Genomic DNA, 27,879 nt, shown 5'->3' with positions numbered 1-27,879 from the left:
GCTGCTTCTTTTTGTAATCCAGTGCATTAATGCATAACACAAACAACCATATGCCATGCTTTTTTTCATGTGCTTCTTACCGCTCCCTTTCCACTCCAGTGAACTTGCCAGTATCTATAGCACCGACAAGTTCATAGACCAAACCTTCAGGACATAAGTCGGGCAGCGGACTCGGGCGAGCGTCTCATTGCGCTTTTTCGAACATCGCAGACCCGGCGCCGTAGCAGAAACCTTCCTCACGTCTGTGCTTGCTGCATACCCGAGTTGTAGCCGATGACTGTTTGCCGATTTTATGTTTCGCGAGCTGTAAGATTTGGAGCGGTCGTAGTTGTCGGGAGGACCTTGGGGCGACAGCACTAGGCGAGCAGGATTTATTTTATGTTAACATTTTAGACACGACATACATCGACAGTCTAGCGTGACTCCCAAATGGTGCCTGCAAGACAACGCGTACAGCAAACAGCTTACGAGCACACAGCTCACTAGTACATCTCCAGCATGACAACGAGCACTCAGCTCACTACGACGAGCACACTCTAGCAGCCGACAATCACTGCTTATAAGCTCTCGCCCCCCCCCCCCCCCCCTTGATTCCAAGCGAGCGGAAACGTTCGTCCAGTCATCGTTCGACGTCACCGAAGATGACCCGCCCTTTTGGAGGAGGCGGGCTCACATACTCGTGTTGCACACACACACACACAGGTGTAAAGGTCCGGAGCCGACGTCAGAGGGCTTCGTAGAACTCTGCTCCGTCAAGGGTGGCGCTGCCGAGTACCACATTCCTGAGCTGACCCCTCGGCACGTGGCTGCCGGTTATCCGCAGTTCTCTGAAGTGCGCCCTGTCTGGTTGGATTGGAACACGTGCAGCGGGCTGAAATAGCTGGCACGTTGCCACCCCGTACGGCCATTCCTAACAGAGCCAAGCTTCACGCAGCTTGTCCTGCGGCTACATGTAAATAAGGCTGACACCAGACTCCGTTGCGTACGTCCGGCACTGCGGCACCGAGCAGTAGCCTACCATGTTGCGCGCTTTCAAAGGCAGCCACTACATATTGTAGTGCTTTCAAGCGTTGTAAAGAAGACACTCGAAGCGGGAAAATCTCGCCACTAAATGAGGACCGCAGCGTACGAGGGAATTTAAACTCGTTTTCAGCTCGCTTCGGCGCTCCCGAAGCAGCCGACGCGGCCGCTATGCCCACGTGATCCCTAATAGCACGTCACGCCGACGGTGGCGCCAGCTTTTCCAGTGGTGGAGCTCGAGGCCAATATTCGTGATGAGTTAAAAAAATACAAGTTTATTTAATTTTATTATTATTAATAAATGCATTTCTTTTCAGCGCCCATCGCTACAGGGGGCGTTCACGCCACTATCACTCGCAATGCAATGCACGTCTTGAAATAGGCAGGAAGGCGCACTCATAAAGTTCACCTGCTGAAATACGCCCCCCTCACAGTTTGTGCTTTCTTGCTTGTCGAAGTTTGTCTGAAGTTGGTGACACGGCTATCTTCATCGCTTCTTAATCTGTTCAGTCAAAAGTAGTGAGGTACGACCGTCAGATAATTGTGTAGTTGTTTTCGTGCGACTGCGCTGGCCGACGGGCTTGGCATCCGACAATAGGATCAACACTCTACACCTAAAGCTTTCGGCGGCCTCCAAAGAAAGTATGTTCTGTGCAGGGATGCGATTTCGACAACCGTACGGCTGGCCTTTTCCTGCATCGCCTTCCACGCTGAAAGCTCGAAATGCCCATCAAGTCGAATGGCGGGGCATTTGAATATATAGCTCCAAAGGCAGGGTAACAAAACAAATTTTGCGCTTTCGAAAACAAAATGACGTCACTTCTGCTTTTAACGGACGTGGCGTCACATTATTTTTGCTTCCGCCGGAAGTGTTCCCACCACATACAGATGGCGCTAAGCCCCATGAACCGCCGATGGACCGCCATGTTTTGAACGTATGGGCTCCTATGGAAGCTTCGCTACCAGGTATATTTACCTTGGCATCAGTGCCTCCAAGGGGAAATCGGGTGCCCCCAACAAATGACACGGAAACCCAGCTTACATCTTTCAACCCTTGTAACGCTAGTTGCGTTCACAGGTGCATTGCACTGCAGACTTCCTCGTTCGAAGCATCTTTGAGCCCGATAAGGAGGTTCGCGTGAACACTGCCTCAAAATATTCGCTGCATATAAATTGCAACAGAGCACGTTGGACTTGCGGCACTTTTTTTTTTCTAACTACGAACTTAGACCAGGCTGGCGTAGTGCCACTTGCTATGGCCGTCACCAGTCCTGTCTATATATTTGTACAACTCGAGACGCGTGTTAGAATTCCCGGCACAATACACGACATGAACTCAAGGTTTAAGGAATGCTGCTGTGTAGAACTCCAATATCTTTTGCACCCCTATTCTCGTCACCATAATCATCGTCATCCTCTTTCTTTCGTTTTCCATTTCCCCTTTGCAGAGTAGCAGATTAGAGCGCAGACGATACAACCAACATCTAGCTTTCGATAAATAAAGTTATCGTGCTTTTCTCAGATCAAGTAATGACGGTGGAAAGGCTAACGGAAACGCATAGCCCGGAGTTAGCACCCTAAAGAAAGAAGAGGCCCTCGCTGCTTACCAAATATATTGGCGATGGTCTCGACAAGGTCACGTGCTTTTGGACTTTTCTCATCAGAACCGGAGGACGTCTTCGACTTGACGAAGCTCGTGACGACGGGACGCCTCTGGTTGAGCAACATGTCGAGCACCGCCAGGCACGAACTGATGCGCTGAGGGGCATAGCCAGCATAGTCCAAATCGGCACCTTTCATGTTGTGCATTGCGCCGACGTCACCGATGATGCCCCACTGAATGGCCAGGCCTATGGGCACAGGACACGATCAAGTGTACAGCGTCTCTTCGGAATGCTTCCGTGAGTGTAACGAACGAGCATAGTATGGCGAGACTGAGGAGACTGATCTTTTGTTTGTCACAATCACACGTAGTTACAGAAAATGAAACCAGAGAAATCTTAGCGGAAGTTATTTGTTACGTCTAACTTAAATGCAAAATTAATAAGGTGGAAGAAAACGTACTTTACCGCAGGTGGGGACCACACTCACATCCTCCGCTTTACGCGTGCGGTGCTCTACCGGTTAAGCTAGCACGGGGTCATCTTCCATCCACTGTCTTCCGTATTCGTGTATGTATACAAGATTATCCCCGGGAGTGTTAGCCAGGTTTGTTTCACGGTTAAGGCAACATATGTTGGACAACCTTTTAACCGCCGACGTCACGTAGCGCGTGGATTAAAGAACCGACCAACAAAACCTTTTTGCCCACTTTCATTTCTCTTTACCTTATTATTTCAGCATTAAAATAAACACAAAAGATGGCTTCCCCTGCATTTTCTCTGACTTCACTATCTCTTCCTTCATTTGCTTTAGTTACACTTTGCAATGTTAACTCTCATCAAAATGCTGAATCAAGGAAAAACTCTATGACTAATTTGTTCCTCAGTTTCACGAATCAACACGTTTCTCTGTGCCACCTTGCCCTGTTTGAACTGACACGGTAAGTGTCATTTTGTAAAGGCCCCGACATAGGATCCTTCGTAATTCTTTGACCATAAAGCATAATTTCAACCGTGCCACATCACAAACCTATCCCCTCTAACCTTTCTTTTTTTTTACGTAGATAATCAAAACGGCAAGTAGTACTAGTAGCGTGTCTATTCGGTCATCTCATCAGCTTTCCACTATACGCGAAGGCTTCTCCTGAGGTGAGGGACGATATCGATTGAATGCATCTACACCAAAGAAGCAGCCCGAGCCCAACCTAAGGAGTTCGTGAATAGATAGCTCGTAGGCAACTCGTCTCATTCAAGGCCCGAGACGAGATCAACGACTCACCGGGCAGTCCGTCCGCAGCTCTTCTCTCGCAGAGACGCTCCACAACGGCGTTGGCGTAACCGTAGCCAGTCTGGCCAACGTTGCCGTGGCACGAGGCTACGGAAGAGAAGGCGACGAAGTGGTCCAGCTCGGGGCACAGATCGCGGGACACTGCGTCAAGGTGCCAGGTGCCGTCCGCCTTGGGCTTGTAGACGGTTTCGAACGCCTCGGGTGATTGGTTCTCCAGAATCGCATCGCGAAGAACCTGGAGCCAACCGAAAAGTGACAATGCTCTAGCCACGTCGACGGTGCGAATTTGGTCCGTCGGAGAAACCGTCCCGTCTTTACTCTGGGTATGACACCAAGCACGAGGTCGCGGGTGCGAGTCCCGGCCGCGGCTGACGCATTTCTCTGAGGGCGAAACGCAAACGTGGTCGTGTGGCACTCTGCGCGTGCACATTAATGACCCCCAGTGGTCAAAAATAATGCGAACTCGTCCAGTGTAAGGCGTCTACCCTAACCTAATAAGCAGTCCTTTTTTAACCGTTAAACTCTTCAATTTGATTTGATTATGTATACGAAAAAAAATCACATTGACCACTTTTCTTGCACCTTCACAATCACAAAAGAGCCTGCAGGTGCCGAACGAACTGGACATTTTTTTAAATTCTTTACTAAGTTTTGCACAGGTTACAGAATGTAAACTTGATGCAAAGGCTCTAAAATGAACACCAGAGACAAGAAGCACAACTATCTCATGGCTTGCACACTTAGAAAGCACCTATTCGGCGATTTTAAAACCGTGTCTGACGAGAGCCATTGCGAAAACACAACGACCAAAGTTAACCGCTACATGACGGCATACTGATACCGAGAGCAAATACACAGCCGTCCGCATTTTACATACAGGGTGTTTCAGGGAACACTTTCAAAATTTTTAAAGGTTCCCTGTGGCAGATAGCTCAATTTTAGTTTATGAGCAGGTCTACTCGAAGCGGCGGACAATACTTGCAAAAAAATGAAATGCAAAATCGACTAATTAACAAGAATTCACTCATTAACACTTTAGCTAATTATCTGATGACCCATATTGCTATTTACAAATTCTAGCAGTGGACTTAGCAAGGCGGATCCACTTGGAACAAATTTTCAGGACGACACCAGTTTCGAGATATAACTCCCGAACATTGCGGAGAAATGCACTGGCGTTCCAGTTACTTGTGTGCTTCAGTGCATGAACCGACGTATTGATAACAATATATATATATATATATATATATATATATATATATATATATATATATATATATACTACAAAAGCATTTTACATATAATGCTCGTGCTTGCAGCACAGAGCACAGATACAATCGAAAGTGTTTCAGTATGTATGCGACATGTAGAAGATATTGCAATGTTGATGAGTGCTTTTGCTTCTGTTGCACTATCATGGTACATACGGTTGTGTACACAACGTTTCCGCGTTTAGTTTTCCGTCAAACGTCCCGAAATTACGCAGTCCGTTAGCGGACACGCCGTATTAGTGGAATATTCCAGAATAATTTTATAGCGGAGCTGTATATGTCGACTCTCCGACAAATATTTCAATGTCCGTGCCTCAAAACTCCCGCGCCCTCTATGAGGAGGCAGAGCAAACAAGTAAGATAAGGGCTGACGCCTGCGTAGCCGGAGGAAAGCAAAAGAAACCACCCAATACTTAGGTGGCGGTGGTAGGGGTGGGGGTGGTAGCAACATTATTGTAGCAAGAAGGGCATGAAGGGGCCGGGCCGCAGGGAGAGCTAAGTCGGGGCTCATGGGACCGCAACTTTCAGTACCCACTCTGCCAGCCTGGCTTGGAGTAGACGTCCACCTCCGGGTGACCTCGTGCGATCGGCGCCTTCCAGGGAGGCCTGGGAGTGCCCCTGCTACGAACTTCAAACCACGCTATACATAGTTCCATGCAATAATTGCTAGAGCGTTCTCTGGTGCTAGTGCCTACGGGAGCTTCAATCTGGGTGATTCAGCCAACGTGAGAATCATGGGAAGTGCGTGAATTTGCCTAAATTTTGACCTCCTGGCATTAAACGTCTCTTCGGCTTTGTAAATTCGTCGTTTTCAACAAAGTAGTGTGCACTAAAGAAAAACGCAGTTTCACCCAAAAGGCGAAGCATCGATTGTGACAACAAATTAGCAGACCTCCATGCGAAGTGAGGATAATACTTTTATCGGCCGTATCAACTTGTAAACATTCGCTTGCTAACTAGATTAATAAGCATGGGACCAGCGAGCACAGCAAACATGAACCCATCACACTCCATGACTGCGGGCACTCGCTGTCAAAACGCGGGCGCGAGGAAGCCCGGCAACAGCAGCGAGCGAAGTGGCATTCGTGCAGTCTATCGCTTGAACGCAAACCGAGCGCCGAGGACACACGGTAAAAAGGAATAGCGCAAACCATGAAGACCACGATGAGAAAGACACACACAGAAACGCTTCTGTGTGTGTGTCCTTCTCATTTTGTGATTGTCCTGATTTGCGCTATTCCCTTTCACTGGACACGTACCAACTCGCCCCTACAGAAGCTTTACTGAGGACACACGGCACGCACAAAGCTACAAGCCGCCGACGTACCTAGAAGCTGCACCCAACGCAGATCGCTCTCAAGATACGGCCGCGCGACCACGCGCAGTCGCCACATTCGCAGGTGCAGTGGAAGAGAATCGGAAAACAGAATTCCGTTACGCGGAAAATCAAACAAAAAGCCATTTTGCAGCATTTCTACAATTCACTGAGCGCGGTTGAAAGCTGCGGTTGCCGGGAAGCGTGACAAGTAGTCAGGGAGCTGTGAACGCTATCGCGTTCCACTCTTAAAGGCGAATGTTAAGCGTCCTCCAAATTTTTCTTTTTTTTGTATCTCCGCTCGTAGCCTACTTTCGCAGAGTGAAAGGGCTGCGAATTTCTTGCCCACATGGGTTTTCTTTTTCTCAAGTGCCCCCAAACATGATACGCGAGTGTATATACATTCTGCTGCCACAGGGATGCGGCCGATCGAAGGAGCCGGGACTGAACTCACGACCTCGTGCTCAATAGCGCAATGGTACAGCCGTAAGGCTATCAAGGTGTGTTCAGAAAGCCTGAAGGGGATAGTTGCGGCGTCAGTTGAATGTGGTATTCACTTACAGAGGGCTCGGGACCAATGCCAACCGAAAGAATAGGCACACTTCGTTCTGGGAGGCTATGAAAGAAAAAAAATGTTACGGCACAACTCTCCTCACAATGACTGTCGACGGTAATGCGAATATCATTCGAGCATTGTAGCGACAAATCGTATTCCTGGAGGGACGTTTCTTTGACATATGTAGGGGTAATCGTGTGACTGGCATTGCTTTGGCTATGCGCCACATACTCCGATTTCTTCCCACTTTGCTAGGGAACTCGCTGGCCAATGTCACCCATGAGTGTGGTGACATGACGAACCCTGTAGACGCCGACACAGTGAAAATGGCATGACTAAGAAGGAATTATATCGATGGGACAAGGAAGGCCGCTTAACCACAGCGACATGCTAGAGAGTTCGTGAATAGATAGCTTGTAGGCAACTCGTCTCATTTTAGGCCCTAGACGAGAGCAACGACTCGCCGGACAGTCCAACGGCAGTTCTTCTCTCGCAGACATGTCAAGTTGTAAATTGCGACAATGGTGTGACAACAGCCTGACTGCAACTGCGTGACCACAATGACGTGACGATGACGGTATGACGACAATCGAACAAAAAAGCTTGAAATGACTACGATGTCAAGACGACGGCGACATGACGACGACAGAATGACAACGGAAGCATGATAGTGTCTGTCTGACGACGCCGCAATGGCGATGCTGGCATGACAATGGAGGCATAATTACGATCGAATGATGACAGCATGAATGATAAAACGACGAACAAAGAATGACGTCGATGGACTGACGAAGGCGGTATGACGTCTACAGATTTACGACAATGGGATGACGTGACGGAAGTGATGATCGATGGTGAAACGACAGCGTGAAGACGACGGCACGATGACAACAGTATGGCTACGATTCTGTCACGACGATCGCTCACGATGACGGCATGGCGAAAGTCGGATGCCGAAGTTAAAGGCGATGCACCAATGACTGCGTCGGCATGGCGACGACGATATGGCAGTGAATGTATGACGATTACTGTGTGACGGTGACGCAACGATGACTGTGGCATGACAACGGCCTGAATACAACGACACGATGACGAGTGTATGATGACAATAGCGCAACGACGACTGTATGGCGATGCTGGCATCACGAAGGCCGCATGACGAGAGTCGTATGACGAAGCTGGTCCGGCGACGATGGCACACCAGCAATCAAAGCCGTGGTTTCAGTACTGCCCAAGGAACGCCTAATGTTCTGCTTCTGTCGCCAGGAAAGATGCGCGATGTTCTCGCAAATAAACAATCCGTAAGCTGACGTCAAGAACAATGCACAATCGCAGGAACACGCGAGAATTTCGAAGTGGTATATCATCGAATGCGAACGTATTCGCAGGGGTAGGTTAGTTCTGGTTAAGCTTACGTTGGGACTTTTATCAACTTTGAGAATACCCTCCGCTCAGTGGCCCTGCTCCCGCCCATTCTAATAAATTTCGTTGCAGGTAAAGTAATTAATTACGTTGACTTGTTTACTCTGCCTATATATTGTTAAAGTATATTTATTAAATATTATAACTGCTGCGCACATATACTTTGATATGTTGTTTGAACAAACCTAAGCACACCCAACACATATTTCTGTAATCTATGTGGAGCAACCTTATCGTGATGAAGATAACTAAATGCTAAAACTTCAGCCAGACATCAAGGTTGATGACTATCTTCGTCATGCGAAGCATATTTGAGAGGTATAGACAACGTTAAATTGCGTTTACATAATTTTTTGCAAGCTTTCCTTAAAGTTTCTTTAATGCTACCCACACAGTAATAATGTACACAGTAGCGGCTTATGCGTACTGGAATGCTTATGCTCCTAAGCGGCTAGATAGGCCCTTGAAGGCGCATGTTTGTTGCCATGAAGATACCTATGTACTGTTTCTTCTTTCAGCAAGTAATTTCACAGAGAAAATAGCCAACCCCCGGCACAATGTGGGTGAAGTGCAGTATGCTATATATAACGATATTCGTTATATCAGTGCTCCCATGTGCGTGAGGTATTTGTCAGGACAGCCGCAGCAGCCCACAACAACAGCCACAGTCAGAAAAGTCCAGCAGGTTTCGCTAAGAATACTGCGTTTTAACGAGCCTGTGTTTCCTTCTCTCTCTCTCTCTCTCTCTCTCTCTCTCTGCGTTTTTTTTTTCTTTTTGCTGTGAAAATGTATCTGGCTCTGATCAGTAACCACGCTGCTCGAACCGAAATCTGAAAAAGGAAACACATTTACGCGTACACGTTTCTTCCTATATGTGAGCCAAAGATTGCTCATCGTGCTTTGCAAGCACTTACAACTGCAAGGCTGAAAATGCCACCGACGGGACCTAGTCTCTCGGCCTCTTCGATGACGCTCTGGGTTCCCTGCCTCGTCGAAACGTCGTCCTTGCTCACGACAACTTTGGCCCCTGCGCAACGTAACCTGCGAAGACAGAGCCGCTGGTATCCTGTCCGCACACCGAACCGCGACGTGAGCAGGAGCTTGCGACAGCCACGGTTCACCATCCAGTCGGCGAGCTCCAGTCCACAGCCGCCGAGGCCACCGGTGATTACGTAGGACTTGTGCTCGTAGAAGCACGTCCGAGACGTGACCTTCACGCTGAGCGGCGAGGCGGGCGAAGTCTTTCGTGGGCTCTCCTCCGGTCGGATCTGCGATCAAAACAGAGAAGTCGGCTGTCAACGACTACGCTGGACCACAATGACAGTCAGCCTCGTCGAATCTCTGTTGTCTCTACGGTCGTACCCGCAATGCATTTTGTTTTAGTGATGTTCCCTTGTAGTACATTAGACATGGTTCCTACCGTACTTAGTTCGCAACTATGATGAGCCTCTCCGGATTGGAGCGCGAGAGGTGGCCGAACGTTTCCAGCCGCACCCAGAGCAATCGTAGTAGTCCCTGCGATCGAGATTTCGTGGGACCTCGGTCGTGCTTCCAGCTCGAAAGTTAGAGCGCCTCCAAGCTCTCAGAGTTGGCACACTGCGCTCTGAATTAACCAGCCGAATGTGTTCCCAGCGCTCTATTTTGACCAGCTGAAGGCAAACCTCATTACGACATCGCTCTAGAGTAGCCGAAGGCAGACAGACTATGTCAAACTAAATTTGTTATATATAAACCGGGGGTTTCTATTCTCATAGCTCTTGTGTGTAAGGCGAAAATTCATATATTTTTGCCTGCTGTTCTATTTATTCACTCGCCTGTGCAATCCGCACAAGACAGAGCTTCGCAAGTACACCGATGACGATTTGAAGACATCACAAGTTGTCGAACAAGGAATATCACAGACTGGAGCCGAAACTGGACGTCGATGGACTGGATGTCGAAAAGGGACTTGCATCGTCATGTACAAAGTTCGCTATGAATAAACGGTGGTTCAAGCCTATAACATCCCTTCTGCGACGAGTCTTCATTACTACCGCAATGCCATTTTACCATGAGTGTGGTTGAAATAAATAAGCAGGTAGCTTGTACGCTGTTTAGTCAATTCTGATAATCTTCCCATGACAGTAATATAGCGCATGAACAAGTGACGATGGCACTGCGTGGTCGCTAACTCAGCACCTACATTGTCGCCCTCGTCCGGGCATCATTCACAAAGAACTGTTTATCTTTACTCGACGTAAGACTCAAGATTCCTTAGGCAAGTTTTGTGAAATTCGATGCGTATCTTGAGAAAAGTTGGCGAATGCTATTTGAATTATCTTCATCTTTTTTTTTTCAATTTGTAACGTGTTTCATTCTTGGAGTTTCTTGCCACGTCATTCTGCTTCTTCCTGGCTGACGACGTTCGACGAGCGTTTCGAGGATTCACACTATACCCATTCTAGCCGTAACTCACTTGGGTTGCATGCAGCATGTGAAAAAGACTAACTAAACGTGAACTACAACCGAGGAGAGACAGGAACCTGATAGGGAACGAAGATCGTATTATACGACAGACAGGTAGTGAAGCCTCCAATAAGAAGTCAAAGAAGTCTAGACGATGACGTTAAGAAGAATACGCAGGGAAATGCTTGGAAATAAAAACAACACCGCAAAAGCCGTGGGCGTCATAGGCCGAGAAGTAAAGCTATTAGATAAGCCAGCTTAAGGGCGGGAAGACTACTTTAACTTCTCGTTAAGGAGCAGGAAACTAACCGTACCTTACAAGCAACAACAAAAAAAAGAACGGTTCTGTGTCTCGGCTCCACACCTCTCGTCTTGTACTTAGCCAATCTTCTCTTTCACCTTCGCCACCGTTTCGTGACGTTCGCCGCGGGCACTCGTTTTTTTCTTGGCAGCACTCTCAATGTTCGCAGAGTCGGCAGAATGCACTGACACTCACTGCCTCGTGGCTGCACCTTTGACCTTCCGGTGTGCTGTACAGACCTGGTGTGTCTCCGCCAAGTCCTCATCTGCTTGCTCTCACTTTGTTCACTCCCTTCTATTTTCTGCCGATAACTGGTCGCAAACCAGAAACCGTCATTTGTAGCAACTCTACACATTCATTCCCTTTTCCGTTCCCTTTGATTTCTTCTCTCGTCTAAAGAGAATGATAGAAAAAATAATAAGAACTGAAGATGTTCGCGGGGCTTGCAGGTCGTTATAGTGTCACGTGGTCGTGACTTCAAAGAACACAGTAGCAATACTGTGAATGACAAAACTAACTTTTATTGGGCGAACCTGTGCCCACAAAACAGGCTACACTTAAGCACAACGATAGCGGCGAACACGGTCGGCGATCGTCGAAAATCTGATCAGCGGGTCCAGCGCGTCAGCTTTTATACAGCAGTCATCGAATGTTCCAGACTAATCGTTGGGACCCGCGTGCCTTCCACAAAGTTCTACACCATTCGCGTCACGCGATGAAATCAGATAACACAAGGTTCGGCGACAACATACAGCGGATAGAAGCATCGATAACTTTCCAGAAACTTCGGATACATGCAGGCGCGTCCCGTACTGTGCGATAAGATTTGTTAGGCGGCGAAACGTGGTCGCCCGATAAATATAAGTACACGTGTCAATAGAGAGACTTAATGGCATGTAGGAGACACGAAATATGGAAAGGACACGATAATAACCAGCAAAAAAATATGCATGTTTATGCACATGATCGAGCCATGCGAAGCTTTAGCGAAATGTTTAACCAAATGCTGTGTAATTATCACATGGTGGAATCTACGTGAAGTGAAGCTTTAGTGAAGAGGTTAATTAAGTGCTAGACAACTAATCGCGATGCATACAATTAATGTACTTTAATCTTGTGCAACCGGTAATCTCAAGCATTGTTTGTTTCTTCACTACAGGATGTTTACCTTTATTCTCATGGAAAGTCTTATTTCTCTGCACACCAATGTTCCCAAGCTATGCTGAAATATTTATACCGATCTACGCAACCAGAAGCAGCAGCGTAGGACCCGGAAAGCAAGCAAGTAAATAAAGCGCACCGAAGCAAGCAAGTAGAAGCAATCGTGCGAATTCATTGCCAGTCCTTTCAAACTTTTCAAAAAAAAGATGGATTTCGTGGAAAATACATAATAGAACAAATCATCATGTTCCGCAGTGTGAAGACAATGTTGTGTTATACTGCCGTGCTAAGGGAAAGCAGGATTTACTTGGAAATATGTCGTCGATGTGTCTCGGTAATGTTATCGAAACCAATCAATATAACTTGCTAGAGTGCTTGATGCTAGAGTGCTCCAGCAGCTTGATGCAGGCCCTTTTTTTTCTTTCTTTTTTGCATTTCAGCGGCCTACAGTGTTACGCATAATGACAGTGGTCGCGAGGAGACCCTAGGACACGTTTAGGGTGTCCGTCCTCACTGCAATATACAGAAGAGAATCGCACGCAACTGCGCTGTAGTTAGCTTTGATTACACAGCCTTATCAGAGCAATGCATTTTGGAATTGCAACCTAATAAGCCATCGCAGCAGAGGGGGTCGAAGATGGTGCGAACGATATGAATGGCAACAGTCTTGGCCCAGATGGTTTTAACTGCAATTGATGTTCATTGCACTTCATGTGATGTTATGCTCTGACAGTGTGCGGTGACCGTGACAGGCTGTGACTGTCTGGGTGAGCTGTCTGTCTCTCTTTCTCTACTTTCTTTTTATCTTTCTACCTCCTCCTCCCCTGTTCTCTCGTGTAGGGTAGCAGACGGGATTTCCTGTTCTAGTTAATCTCCCTCAGCCTGGGCTGCCCATCCGAAACAAATTGCTTCAAGCAAGTGTTGCCAGGTCACCTGTTGAGCGCTTTTCAGTTTCTCGTTCTGCAGTTCAAACAAGGCAGGTGTTCACAGGAAGGTAGAGGCCTAAAGGGATCGGCAGTGCTCGAACGGAAAGTTTCGCAGGAGCGAACGTTTTGTAAAGAGGATTTGTGTTTCATCAGGGCAGCCACTGCTTTCGTGACTGGTGCTATATTGCTCCACTGAAGACGGGTCGAAAGGCTGATTGTCGAAAAGCTGACTCCAGCGACATTCCTTGCTTGGAAGCTGTTGATTGCTATGTAGGTCGTTTAATAACTGCTGTTTTTCAAAGCAAAGAACCCTGCCATAAACCCTCTACCACGCAAGCATCTGCGGCAAATCCCATGTAACAAATACTGCTTGTGTTTTTTTTTCAGTTCTGACATATTATATTAGTTGTATGTTTCACCAATGCATGTCGATTTCATGATGACGGGAAACTTATCGGCGCGAGAAAGGGTGACGTCCAGGAAGGAAAGCGAAATTCGCTGATACTTTAATCATCTACCATAGGGCCAATCACGCAACTGCATAATTGAAGTTTAGCACTATATGGAAGTCCTGTCTGCTTAGCAGAAATTATAAGGCTAGTTTTCGAGATGTCCGCCCTCAAAGTGTGCTACGAAGTACGTTGGCTTCCCTCAGCGGCGTTTCCCCTAGGCCCTCCTCCAGCAGTTGAGGATGACATTAACTGCGCAGATAATACACTTTCTTTACAAGATGTTGCTGAGTTACCTGACGAAAGCGGTGCTAGTGCGACAAGTTTTACTAAGTAGGTAGACTAAATTGCACCTTGGCTTCAATTCCACAGTTTGACTATGCTTTTTTTCGAGTGTATGAGTGTAAAAAGTTACACTTTGAGTATTTTGAATTTTCTACTTGGTATTAGCTGCACAGATGGTGCAAGCTTATTTTCCCATTGATTCGTTGACCTAGATAAATTGTGCCAGCGGCAATATACGCTAGTAATGAACGCGCACTCTTCCTTTAACTGCGGCAGCAGATATAAGGGCACCCGCGGCGCGTTCTTGACGTCAGCGCCACCGTCGCCGTGCTGTTAAGACGTCGACGCGCACGGCGCAACCCACGGGAGGGCGGGCTAGGTCTCCGGGCAGGTGCGTGGCATCTGGCTGAAAAAAAAAAACGGCGAAGCCAAGTGGCCCCACCGCTGCGCTCCGCTCGGTCCGTTTGGTTAAAAAAAAAAAAGGGGCCGAGCCAAGTGGACCTTCGGCTGAGCTTCGCTTGGTCCGTTTGGCTGGAAAAAAAAACGGCGGTGCCAAGTGGACCCTCCGCTGCGCGCCGCTCGGTCAATTTGGCTGAAAAAAAACGGCGGAGCCACGTGGCCCCACCGCTGCGCTCCGCTCAGTCCGTTTGGTTAAAAAAAAAAAGGGGCCGAGCCAAGTGGACCCTCGGCTGAGCTTCGCTTGGTCCGTTTGGCTCGAAAAAAAAACGGCGGAGCCATGTGGACCCGCCGCTGCGCGCCGCTCGGTCAATTTGGCTGAAAAAAAACGGTGGTTGCAAGTGGCCCCTCCGCTGCGCTCCGCTCGGTCCATTTGGCTGAAAAAAATGGCGGAGCCAAATGGACCCTCCGCTACGCTCCGCTCGGTCCATTTGGCTGAAAAAAGAACGGCGGAGCCAGGTGGACCCTCCGCTGCGCCCCACTCGGTTGGCTTTGCCGCAGCCAGGGCAGCTCTCTAGCGTCCGCTGTGGGCACACAACATGGTATGAGGACCCTTTAACGTTCCTCCTCAGCAGCTGTATGCATACCACGCTGTGGTGCGCCCACAGACTGGGCTGAGTGAAGCGTACAGCGAACCTCCAGTTAAGTCAGTGTAATTCGTGCTTACATCGTGCTGACAGAAGCCGGCGGTGTTTCATTTCCATCCCTTTCTCATCTCGCGCGCATCGCCTAGGTTCGACGGCTGTCACGCCGCTCCGGCGGCGCCCCTCGCCTTCCGAGTCACCTTCAGCGGACCTGTTTAGACACGTCGCCCTTACTGTAACGCTAAAGCTCGGTGTCGCTTTCGATGCTTCGCCTACAAACAAAAGTGCGAATGTTTCTTTTTTCACATATATTTTTTTCCTGATTGCTCAAGCGCTACCACTTTTTGCTGCTTGGAACGTGACGTAACCCTTGCGCAGTTACGCTTGTTGAGCGCTCAGGTATTCGAACTTGGATGAGAATTGAGCGCGGTGTTTGCGTCGCCCCTCTTGCCCTTGTCTGCTGGTGCTAAAATGTTTTCTAAGAGCGCAAATAAGTTTGAACATATATATTTCTGTTCGTCTATGTCTATCTATCTATTTATAAGCAGGGCTCACCACAAGCACGACCTTTCCAATGTGCTTTCCGGAGGCCATGAAGCGGAACGCCTCCTCGGCCTGGTCCCTCGCGAAACGAATGGCGTCCAGTGGTCGAACCGCACACGACGCGATGCCCTCGCCGAGAAGTTGCCGCACGCGACACATGTCCTCCACCGCCTGCGGGCCGTCGCCGTAAAGCGACTCCAGCAGGATGCCGTACACGACGGCGCTCTTGAGGAGCACGGACATTCCGAGCGGTGAGTCCCTGGACATGTCGAACTTGCCGATCTCCAGGAAGCGGCCGCGGGTCGCCAGGCAGCGCACGCTGGCCTGCAGCTTCTCGCCGGCGAGCGAGTTGAGCACGAGGTCGACACCTGGTCGGCAAAGTGTGTTGGTGCGAGTTAGAGCCGCGAACCTATTAAGCAGAAGGTCCCGGTATACACGAGGGTTTGTTTCATAAAGACTGAAACTGATGCTCCGAATCCATTATTCTTCAAAATTATTCATAGGTGCCATTTTGTCCGTTTCTATATGACCCCCAGTAAGCGAAATACACGCTTCCCGCCATTTCTACCGAGCTTGGATAACGTTAGTCAAGCTTTCTTTTGATACCCACTTCAACATCGCCGCTAATGTCCTAACTATACCTTGTTTCACGTCAAAGCATTGTTCCCTTTTCCGGTGCGGTGCATAAAAAAGTCCAAAAGCGAAGCATCTGTACGACCAAACACGCAAGTGGATTGTTGCGATGCTTTCGGGAACGGTATGAATTTGCATTGCTTTGACGTGGAAAGAGACAGGGAATATTAGACCTAGAGATGCACTGGTGGCCATTCTTAAGTAGGTGTCGTGATATGGCCTGACTCATTAAAACTTCTTTCTGGGCGAGTTGGTGCATACTTGACATAAAAATTGTAACAGCGCAAACACATGCAACCACAAAGTACCAAGGACAAGACACAAGCGCTTGTGTCTCGTCCTTGGTACTTTGTGGTTGCATGTGTTTGCACTGTTACAATTTTTATGTCAAGGCCTGACTCATGTCCCCTAAATGTACAAGAGCTGAAACTTGAGCGCGTTTGTGAAACTGCATGCTTGAAGTGCAAAAAAAAAGACGGGGACAGAGGAAAGGAAGACCAGATGGGACGAGCGCCCCCCCCCCCCCCCCCCCTGTCCTGTCTCGTCTTCCTCTCACCTAGGTGCGGTAGAAAGGACGGGACGCCGACTGTTCACTTACTGGGAAGTAATTATAGGCGGGCAAAAGTGCTGATTATTAATACTGAGAAATAAGATTTTCACAGCACCAGCCACAGTCTTTATCGAACAACCTATGTATGCATGCATTAAGTATGTATTATGTATGCATTCGGGCAGAAACTCCCCATTGGGAAATTGTCATATGGTGCGCACCATTCCCTGTAATCACTAGTTACTGTGCCCTTGAAACCAAGACTGCCGTATTTTCAGAGATCCACAAATACAAAGAACACAACGCACACTAAGACGGTCTCCCCTGTAAATTCAGTTTTATGCCACTCTTGCGCTTCGTAAATGAAACAAACGTGCTGTAGTGCTTTCCTTTCTTTTTTTTTTCACGCATAATTTGCCCACGGACAAGTTGGCCTTCATTCCAACGCGTCCTCCTCCGAAGCTTCTCGCTGCTGCTGCGGACACAATTCTCTGGTTGCTTTCGTTATCTGCGCATTTGTGCGCGCAAGCTCCCGAATGCGTTCTAACTGCGCCTCTCGAAGGCCAAATCGAAACGCGCCAAGCGTCTCTGCGCGCTCGCTTGCACGCGAGACTTTCTTAAGGATGTTATACGCCGCTTGTCGATTCATGCGTGCGTGGCGTAATGGTTTCAATACTAAAGACTGTCCATTGTTACGGTGGTTCCTAATTAATGAAATCAAGTGCAGCACGTAGTGCCGCAAGTTCAGCACCCGTTGATGTGGTCACAGATGTAGTTTTTCATTTGACTTCTTCAAATTTTGCCGGGATGATGACTGCAGCCGCTGAGCAGTTGAGTTTTACGGAACCATCTGTGTAGACATGTTGCCGGAATCTGTGTACGCTGTGAATGTGTTCCAACGTTGCTTGTTTCAAAATTTGCAACGCCGCTCCAGCTTTCTTTCTGATTCCTGGAATTGTGAATTGCACTTGCGGCTGGTGCAGACACCACAATGGATCTGATAACGATGTAGCAGGTGAAAATTCTGATGGTAAGTAGGATTCATGTCTTACAACACTTTTGGCAAAGGTTGAATGTGGCCTCTTTAATGGCAAGCAAGCAAGATGGTGTGAGGGAATCCGAGTCAGGTGTCGGATATGGACTCTCAGGACATCTGTATCTATATAGACTGTCAAAGGAGTGTCTCCGGCAATGGCCAATGTCGCAATCGATGATGTAGTTTTTGGGAGACCAAGACAAGTTCTGAGCGCTTGTGCTTGCACACTCTGAAGTTGGCGGATATTTGTAGCGCAAGTATTTCCTAGTACAGGTAAGCTGTACCGCAGGAAGCCCATAAACCGTGCTTTATATAGTCGCAACATTGATGACACTGTTGCACCCCAGGACGTCCCGCCGAGAAATGCAAGAAGGTCCACGATGGCGGTCAAATGCTTTGTCATGTACGAGACGTGAGGGCTCAAAGACAAGTCCCTATCATTGATGACGCCAAGAAAGTGGTGCGTTCGTCTGCATCGTGCAGTTGGTCATTAATCCGCAAAGCATACGGGGCCATCGCTTTGCGAGTAAAGGCAACGAGTGCACATTTCTCAGGGGAAAGCTCCAGGCCTTGCCTTCTTAAGTATGTTGACACGGCCGTTGAGGCCATCTGAAGTCGTGCGCGGAGTTGTAGCCGTGTCACTCCTGAAGCCCATATGCAAATGTCTGCATATACGTATATGCAAATCTGCATATACGGAGAGTTGAACGGTGTGCGGTAACGAATCGGGGAGGCCAACGAGCACCAGGTTGAACAGGGTCGGGCTGAGTACTCCGCCTTGCGGTACACCACGACTGGTATAGCTAGACGGCGTTGGTCCGTCTTCAGTCAAAATAAAGATCTTCCATTCAAATAGCTGCGTATCCAGCGAAAGGCTTGTCCGCCAATCCCGTATGTCACAAAATATCCGCAGAATGTATATCTTTACATTACTTGTATAAATCCCAAATATGAGAAAATGTTTGGTTACGTAAGAAGAGCGGATGCGCAAATTCGAGTGGATGTGTAACCAAAAGCTCGCAGAAGTAAACGTCATAATGCGGCTAGCATTCTTACCGACGTCACGTACTTTCCAGCGTGTCTGTCTGTGTCTCTGACAATTTTCCCGCCAACCTGAGTCAAGGCCTGTGTAGTCCATGGTCGAATGGGTTGAAGATAGGGCTGCTGTGCTTAGGGGATCAGTTTCGAACCATATAAACAATAGACCATAATCACACTATCAATCAGGTGATAGAAAAATGTGCGAAATATAACCGACACTTATATATAGCTTTTATTGATTACGAGAAAGCGTTTGACTTACTCGAAACCTCAGCGGGCATTACGGAATCAGGGTGTCGACGAGCCATACAGAAAAATACTGAAAGATATAAATAGCGGCTGCCACAGCCACTGTAGTTCTCCATAAAGAAAGCAACAAAAGCTCAATAAAGAAGGGCGTCAGGCAGGGAGATACGATCTCTCCAATGCTATTCACAGGGTGTTTACAGGAGGTATTCAGACACCTGGATTGGAAAGAATTGGGGATAAGAGTTAATGGATAATACTATAGTAAATTGCGATTCGCTGATGATATTGCGTTGCTTAGTAACTCAGGGGACCAATTGCAATGCATGCTCATTGACATGGACAGGCAAAGCAGAAGGGTGGGTCTAAAAATTAAGCTGCAGAAAACTAAAGTAATGTTTAACAGTCTCGGAAGGGAACAGCAGTTTACAGATAGGTAGCGAGGCACTGGAAGTGGTAAGGGAATACATCAACTTAGGGTAGGTAGCGACCGCGAATCGCGATCATGAGACTGCAATAATCAGAAGAATAAGAATGGGCTGGGGTGCATTTGGCAGGCATTCTTAGATCATGAACAGCAGGTTGCCATTATCCCACAAGAGAAAAGTGTATAACAGCCGTGTCTTACCAGTACTCACCTACGGGGCAGAAACCTGGAGGCTTACGAAAAGGGTTCTACTCAAATTGAGGACGACGCAACGAGCTATGGAAAGAAGAATGGTGGGTGTAACGTCAAGGGTATAAGAAGAGAGCAGATTAGGTGAGGGAACAAATGCGAGTTAATGACATCTTAGTTGAAATCAACAAAAAGTAATGGGCATGGGCAGGACATGTAATGAGGAGAGAAGATAATCGATGGTCATTAAGGGTTACTGACTGGATTCCAAGAGAAGGGAAGCGTAGCAAGGGGCGGCAAAAAGTTAGGTGGACGGATGAGACTAAGATGTTTGCAGGGACAACATGGCCACAATTAGCACATGACCGGGGTAGTTGGAGAAGTATGGGAGAGGCCTTTGCCCTTCAATGGGCGTAGCCAGGTTGATGATGATGATGACGATGATGATGATGATGATGATGATGATGATGATGATGATGATGATGATGATGATGATGATGATGATGATCGAACCCAACCGTCGGACCAACCTGGGTCACTGCATATGTGCCTCTATGCACCTATGGGCTGCTTCTCAATTAATCTAAAGCCGACATGGCCAACTGGTCTTTCGGCACTGGGCACGTGGCACTTAGGTATGTAGTGCACTTCAATGAACCTCTTTGACGGATCACATTGAATGCGCCGCTCCACATTGACAAAACCCATGCTTTAAATTTCTCAGATGTTCGGCGCAATAGAACCATGTGCCATGCACGTACTTTACGGCGGCGTCGCCAGATGGCGCAGTGTGTCCAGTAAGAAGCGTTAGAGAGGAGCCAGGCCTCATACATATTCAGCGTTGGCCACACGGTGCGTTGCTACATTGCTTCAATGCTAATCACATTAACGTCAACGTTCATTGTGAGATGGGTTCGCCCGCAATCTTTCGTTAGACCAAAACAGAAAAAGAAGAAGCGCCGCCGTTATAAAGAACAGAGACGGTCACCGTCATGTCTAATATGTATGGTACAGATGCCGACGTATAAGCTGATTCCTTTTGTGAATGATGCGTTGTGCGTGAATTATTAGGCAAGACAGTAGAAGCGCGTAGTAGCATCAGCAAAGAAGCTTTCACTTTTAAGAGAAAACTGCAGAAAAGTGCAGTGCGCACATGTTTGAGCGACTATAATGCGGGTTGTTGCTGTATGCTAAAGGTATTCTCTAGAAGCGGGTTCGGCTTCCACCGGCGGTAAGTTTCTTTCTTTTCGTCCAGTTTCATTTCCAAACCTTCTTTTGGCATTATCATGGGTCGGCGCTTCATGTGGTTGTGCCTAACAAAATATCCAGTTCCCCATGTGGTCCTTACTTTTGCTCTAAGCAGTCAATACCTTTTTTAATGAGCATGATTTTGTTTTTAAAATATATATATAATTTCTCGCCTTTTGTTGCCAGTCATGCATTTGCTTCTGCAGTGTGAGCGGTTAGGCAGCCTGACCTTACTCGGGCTAACCTCTATCACTCTCCCTCTCACCCGCCACTTTCTCGAGCATTCCTCCCCTCTCCACTTACCTCTGCCTTTGGTTTCCCGCAACACGTGATCCTCGAAGGACAAGTCACGAGAGTTTGCGATGTTCCTCTCTTGAAGCTGCGGGAAGCGGCGCAGAAGAAACTCCCGCTTCTCCTGGGAACCTGAACGCGTTACAAGACGAGGATGGTTAAGGGGACACTCTAGAGAAAGAGCCAATTGAGTTGTATTAGTGCACTGCCCTTCTGCAATATCAAAAAAAGGAACACGTAACTCTTGGGGCATGTTCACACCGGCGATTGACAGAAGTCACGCGACGAGCCTTGACTGGCGACCAAGAAGCGGACACCATGGCTACCGATGTTCTCCAATGGCAGCCACCCCATTTCCCACCAGCACATGTAAATGTCTCGCCACTGACTCGGTTCACGTATGCTCGCACCACCATCACCGCGTAAAGAAAAAAAAAGTTTCAGTGCATGCAGACGTAATGGTCCGTAGGCGCTGCTTGGTTCAGTATGTTTCCAACTGCGGACTGAAAGATTGAACAGCGAGAGACTGATCCAGAACGTTCGCCTTTCAGCTAACTAACTCGCCCGAACGCAGGGAGTCGCAGGTTCGCATAAGCCCTTACTGTGAATGAAGGCTTTAAGAGCAAAAGCAAAAAAATAAGGCACAGGAAACAAAGTACGGGTGGCGACGCCACTCCGGAAGTCCCGAACCAGGGCGCTGTGAGGTAATCAACGTTGGCAGTGTCTGCACGGGCGTAGCAATTCTTTATACATGAAGGTGAATTACATTGTAATCTAAGCGAGCCGAACACTGAACTTTTCAACAACTTTTACTACATCACGACTGCTCAAATGCTAAAAGAAACGCTTTGACGTCCGTGACGTGTATACCACACTGCCCTGCCAGAGCGCGGGGTTCGCCACGAAGTTCCACAAATGTTGAGCTTTGATTTTCAATTTCTCTTAGAATAATCCCTTTCTTAGCACAAACTTAACTAAAAGAGAGTTATAAAAGAGTAATTTATCGTGTCAAACTGATTTAGCATTTCGCTTTATAGAGGATTAAGCAAGTTAAGCCAGTGCGCGCGCGCAAACAGAACCAGAGCGATTGTTGAGGCGGTAAAAGGAAACGCGTGCACACAACACGACGCCGAGCTGCGCCGACCTGTGCTCGGCAGAGCAATATTGAATGAGACACCAAAGCGAAACGTCCAGTCTGTTAAGGCTGCCAAGGCGTTCTTTGGTAACGACTTTATTTGTGGTCCTGCAGAGCTTTCGCCGACGGGGCCTCGGTTCTCCCACGTGGGTCATGCCTCGCGGCCGCCTCGTGGGCCTGTCGGACGGGCCCAGCGTTGGTCGCCGAGGCTGGGCGCTCTGCGCAAGGCAGTGTAGAAGCGTACGGTGAGGGGCTAGTTGGTATGGCATTACGAGATCCAAGAAAAAACTGCGCAAAAAAAAGGGACAAGACAAAGAAAGAACCACACGACACGTCGTGTCGTGTGGTTCTTTCTTTGTCTTGTCCCTTTTTTTTTTTGCGCAGTTTTTTCTTGGATCTCGCAAGGCAGTGGCCCACCGCGGGCGCAACATTCTTTTCGTTCCTTCCGCGGAAGTGTGTCAATGACTGCGCGCGAAATCTGTGTTATCCTTGCTTACGGTGCTGGCAAGACGCCAGCGGTCTTCGTTCTCTCGCATGTCGAGGTCACAACGCTTGCTTCCAATCGTGAATTCTCCAATCGTGAATTTCTCGCCCAAACTGCGACGTCGGTGCGTCAGCGTGGCGTGACGGATTTCAATATAGTTGACCGTATTTTGGCTTGTTCAAAGAAAGCCGCGGTGTAGCAGCATCGCAACGAACGAGCGAGCGGAAGAGAGCGAGTGGTAAAAGCCGCGCTTTTGCGCTCGCCACGTGATCACATTGTGCGTCATGGCGTCATGATGTGCACGCATGCTAAGAAACTAAGCCGAAGTTGGTATGTAAAAAAAAAAAAAAAAACGCCATTCGCAAATTATACGGGGTGCTCTGAGACTGGTAAGAATTTTGTGCATGGCTGCCATGTCCGAAAATTTTATACGAAGAAAAATGATTTCTAATGACATGTCAGTCAATTTTTAAGGTTGCGTCGGGAAATCCTTGCGCGCAGTAAGGGGTACGCTCTTAAAATTTCGGTAGCTTTCCCTGTAAACACATGGGAGCAGAGATGTATTTCCTTTCTTCTTTTTTTTTTTTTACTCAGTATTGACGCCACCGAAACAGATGAAGTCTGTTCCGTTGAAGATCGAGAAGTGAGAATGGGCGGACTGCATAAAGCAGATTTTTTAAATGCGCAAGCATTTCTATGTCAACTCAACTCAACGAAACGCGTCGTTGACGCGTTTCGCGTTTCGCTACGCAAAGAAAATATTGCATTCGCAGAAATAAACCAACGAAACAGAATGAAACCAGATGGTCGTACACGTAAATAAGCGACAGTTAGTGTCCAACCAGCGAAATCAGGTTCAAGGTCAGGTATCTAACCCTCGTATTCAGAAATACATCTTGAAGCCCACGTTTGACTTGATTTCAGTGACACCTATCGTGAACGTACCTAAGGAAACGCAATGAGCGACTCGGGTGCATTCGTACGAGGTGTCATTTATATCAAGCCAAGCACGGGCTTCAAGTTAAAATGGATTTCTGAGTATGGTTGTTATCACCACACTGCCCGCCCGTGGCCCAAAGTCACGTGTTATGCCGTGTTCCGTTACCGTGGCAATGCGGCGGTGATGGCGCTGTTCAATTACGTCACACGCTACACTGCTCAACGTCCGGTGCTCCTCGTTCTGGAAGAAGCAGCGGCATTCAAACGCAAGGCGATTGACCATAACAGAAGAAACGGAAGAACTAAACAACAAATGAAGAATGACGCTGTGTGTTTGTTTAAAACGAAACATCACGCTGTCACGCGTACGCCCTCTTGGGTATATAATAATGTGCGTGAGCAGTGCTACTACTCGCCTCTTCTTCGCCTTATGCTGGTCTAATTAACATCACAGCGTTGCAACCGCGCTTCTCCCTTTCTCTATACGGCTTTCACGGTGTTTCTCGCAGTTGTACCTAACACAGCAGCATCAGACCTTCTGCAAACATTTTCTTGAATATAGCAAAATTAGTCCTCACATTGGAACCCCGTTTACAACCCGGTAACTCGGCAATAAAAAATTATATATTTCTGTAAGTTGCATCGATTGAGATAAAGCAGTAACAAATAATTCACTAAACACCCCTATAACATTAACCAAGCATTCGTGGGTAGGAGCTTTCTAAAGCTCTCCTAACCATTTCACCATTGTAACCATATAAAGTCATGTTAAGTGATGTACCGAACTCGCCCGTTCCAGGAGCTCCAACAAAAGCAGTATAGAGAACCGTTATATCAATGTTTGACGTCGAGTTGCAGATTCATAAATTTGATGTTTCAGTTGCTCTGGAGCTTAACGAATTTCCAAAGTTCTTGTTAAATTTTGGACAGCCTATTCTGTTCTCTACAGTCGGTAGAATTCAGCGTTGTTGTTCTTTTCTTTGAATGCAACAAATTTTATTCAATAAGTTCTGTGGTTGAGTACCAGAGTACACCTGCTTTTCACATCTATTCGAATAGGGAACACGAATTTTCTACGAAGCCAGAGCTTCGACACAGTTGTCAGTCTTTACTTAACAAGATTTCTGCACGAGTAGACCTCCGTGACATTTCTTTTTTTCTTCCACCAGCACACGATACTAACCGACGGTAGTGAAGACGGTGCATCCCATGGACAGTGCAACCGAGATGGCTGCCTGTCCCACGCCTCCGCTGCCGGAGTGAACCAGCAGTGTCTCCCCCGGTCGCATGTCGCCCTTCACGATGAGCGCGTAGTAGACCGTGGCGTAAGCCACGGGCACCGTGGAGGCCTCCTCGAGGCTCCAGGACTCCGGCACTTCCCACAACGACTCCGGGCTCGTGGCCACGGCCGTGGCCATACCCATTCCGGACGTCAGGCCCATGACCCGCCGACCCTGGGGGTCTCGGCCAGCGAACTCCAGACCCAGGAGGCACTTGAAGGTAGCCACGTGATCTGCGCATCACCGGCATAGTATAGACGTTGCAGATCGACGATAACCCGCCGCGGTGTGGCTGAATGCACGAGTGGCGACCGATGGGAAACCGTCGTCGTTAACCGGCGCCCACTGAAAAGGTTGGGAGCTTTAGCGGAGCGTCGATTGCTCTCAGCTACGATGCCATTTCACCTGCTCAACTGGCTGCAGAGAAGCGCGTTGATCTCTATTTTTTTTTATTTTTTTTTCAAGCGCGTCTCCCAGAGGCGGGAGCGAGGCGCAGTTAGCTTGCCTGCAAAACGACAAAAACTGGTGCCCGTCCCTCCCCACCTCCCTCCCCTTTAGTGGGACAAAACGAGAACGGCGCCGGTGAAGGTGTCACCGACATCACTCTTGCGCTTCAATTTTCCGTACAACTGCAATCGCAATAAAAGCACCTATCCCTAAGATCAACCTATCAAAATTTGTATTTAATTTGGACTAAATTATTGGCATGGATACTGCAGAGAAATTTGTGGAGAGGGTAAAAAAATACCTTCTTATGCTATAACATGTGTTATGTTTGCTTATGTTATGTCTACTTATGTTTTATGTTTACTTATGAGGCTTACGATTTGTTTGTCGTATCGGTTGTATCGGATGTTGTATCGGTTGCTGTTGTATCGGTTGTCGTTGCTGATGTATAGTTTGATTCATTGTACATTGTACTCCTACGTGTACCTACCCGTCTACTCCCTGTAATGGCCTGTGTAAGGCTGACAGTATGTTTCAAATAAATAAATAAATAAATATTAACCAATGCTCAAAAACAAAAAAAAAGTTCGGCAGCATGTTACATTCCTGCCGAAGACCTACCGCACATTAGGTAATGCGCCGTCTCGCATCGTCGCGTCGCTGCTCTCGCAGTTCAGTTTCTTCGACTCGTTTTCGAAGCATAGCTGCGGCTTCACGCGCTCGTACAGCGGTATCAGACTCGCGTTAAAAACGTTTCTCTTCGACTTTACGTTGCATCCTCACAGCAGGGAATTGAAACGTATGCTGTCCTGTGTGTTGTATGAGTGATTTCAATGAATGTATGCACTGTTCGCTTCACTTCGCTGAGCGCTTGTAGCTTCAGCCATACGGGGGTGTGAGCCATTGCATTTTTTGCTGGCTTGCGGGGGTATGAGCTATTGAGAAAGTCACGTGCATGTTTTTTGGTTACTACTCGATTATACGCTGCGTTTCTGTACGTTGTATGCGCGATTTCAATGAATGTATGCACGGTACGCTTCACTTTGCTGAGTGATTGTAATATCTGCATTACGCGAGGTATGAGCTATTTCATTTTTCGCTTGCTTGCGGGGGGTATGAGTCATTGCTAATGATGATAGTTTTCTTTTTACCATTGGACCAGACGACGGGTTTCTTTCTTTTTTTTTTTTCAATACCATCGGGGTATGAACCACTTAAGGCTTTCGCTTTAAAACCTACTACTGCAACGTTTAAAGCACATAGGAACAATAGGGCACTGGTATCATTTGCCAATGGTGTCATCATTATCATCTTCATTCAAAAGATGGTAAGGGCTAGCAGCACTGAAAAGGAATAAGCTCATCTTCAGCTCATGTTTCGTTCCCTGCAGGACGAATGCCTCTCCTAATGATCTGTAATTACCCATTTCTTGCATCGGCTGTCATCACTGCACTTCCGCTAAGTTGAGTATCACATGACCTAATAGCAGGCCGTCCTTGAGGGTCTTGTACTAGTTGATTATACTTCGCTCCACGTTACGTCACGGTAATGGCGTATAACCTGTTTGCGCTAGCTATCAGGCATCGAACATTATCATATAAACCTATCAGTGCGACGTAAGCAATGGTGCAACAACAGCAGGAGCACGCACGTATGTGGCCAAAGCGAACGACTCGCCGATTTTGCTCTTCCCTGAGCCGACGAGATGTAGACAGGTGAACACGACAATGCCATCACGCTGCAACCGCCGCTAACCGGCTTACAGGCAACTAATCTCCGTAACTTATCCGAGACCAGCTTAGCGGACCCTCTATTGTTAATGAGGCATGCGGTGGTAGACGGGGATTACGTCGAGGAGATAAGCGTTGAATCGCGTCTGTGCATCTTGACAAAGAATCTAAACACGAAAGCGCAACGGCAACGCATCGGCGCACGCAAGTGGCTCTCTTGATGGCGTCTGATGTAGGGGAACTGCAAACAGTTCCGGGTATTCGCTCACGATGACGTCAAAGCCAAGCGGCTGCCTGTTTCGCGCTGCACAACCTCTGTATCCCTCTGGCACAACGCTGTACCCAGAGTGCCGGCCCCATCCTGGAGAGTTGACATCATCTGCCAAAAAAAAAAAATTTTTGGTCCCCGAGTGGGCCTAGCCAGGTGACGTGGAGCTTGCTTACGTCTATAGTGGACCGAATAAAGTTCTTTCTCTCTCTCTCTCTCTCTCTCTCTCTCTCTCTCTCTCTTCCTGCACGTATTTCTGGAGGTTCAGCGTTGAAAGAAGCCGCAGTCGTATAGGCATGTGGGTAGGAAAAC

The 27,879-nt window shown here is 47.9% G+C and overlaps 1 protein-coding gene across 1 annotated transcript in view; it reads right to left on the bottom strand.

Annotated features, from left to right (window-relative positions):
* LOC126529456 (fatty acid synthase-like) overlaps positions 1 to 27,879 on the bottom strand; it is a 112,287-nt gene that overhangs the window by 20,500 nt on the left and 63,908 nt on the right. Inside the window, exons 18-23 of the mRNA XM_072284111.1 lie at positions 25,026 to 25,355; positions 21,297 to 21,416; positions 15,636 to 15,991; positions 9,388 to 9,741; positions 3,901 to 4,144; positions 2,628 to 2,870 (exon numbers count right to left, since the gene is read on the bottom strand). Coding sequence (XP_072140212.1) covers positions 2,628 to 2,870; positions 3,901 to 4,144; positions 9,388 to 9,741; positions 15,636 to 15,991; positions 21,297 to 21,416; positions 25,026 to 25,355 — 1,647 coding nt within the window. The remainder of the gene's footprint in view (positions 1 to 2,627; positions 2,871 to 3,900; positions 4,145 to 9,387; positions 9,742 to 15,635; positions 15,992 to 21,296; positions 21,417 to 25,025; positions 25,356 to 27,879) is intronic.

Source organism: Dermacentor andersoni, chromosome 8 (assembly GCF_023375885.2).
Source record: "Dermacentor andersoni chromosome 8, qqDerAnde1_hic_scaffold, whole genome shotgun sequence".
Lineage (NCBI taxonomy): Eukaryota > Metazoa > Arthropoda > Arachnida > Ixodida > Ixodidae > Dermacentor > Dermacentor andersoni.
The sequence above is the reverse complement of the archived record's forward strand: the minus strand, read 5'-3'. Positions and strand labels throughout refer to the sequence as shown.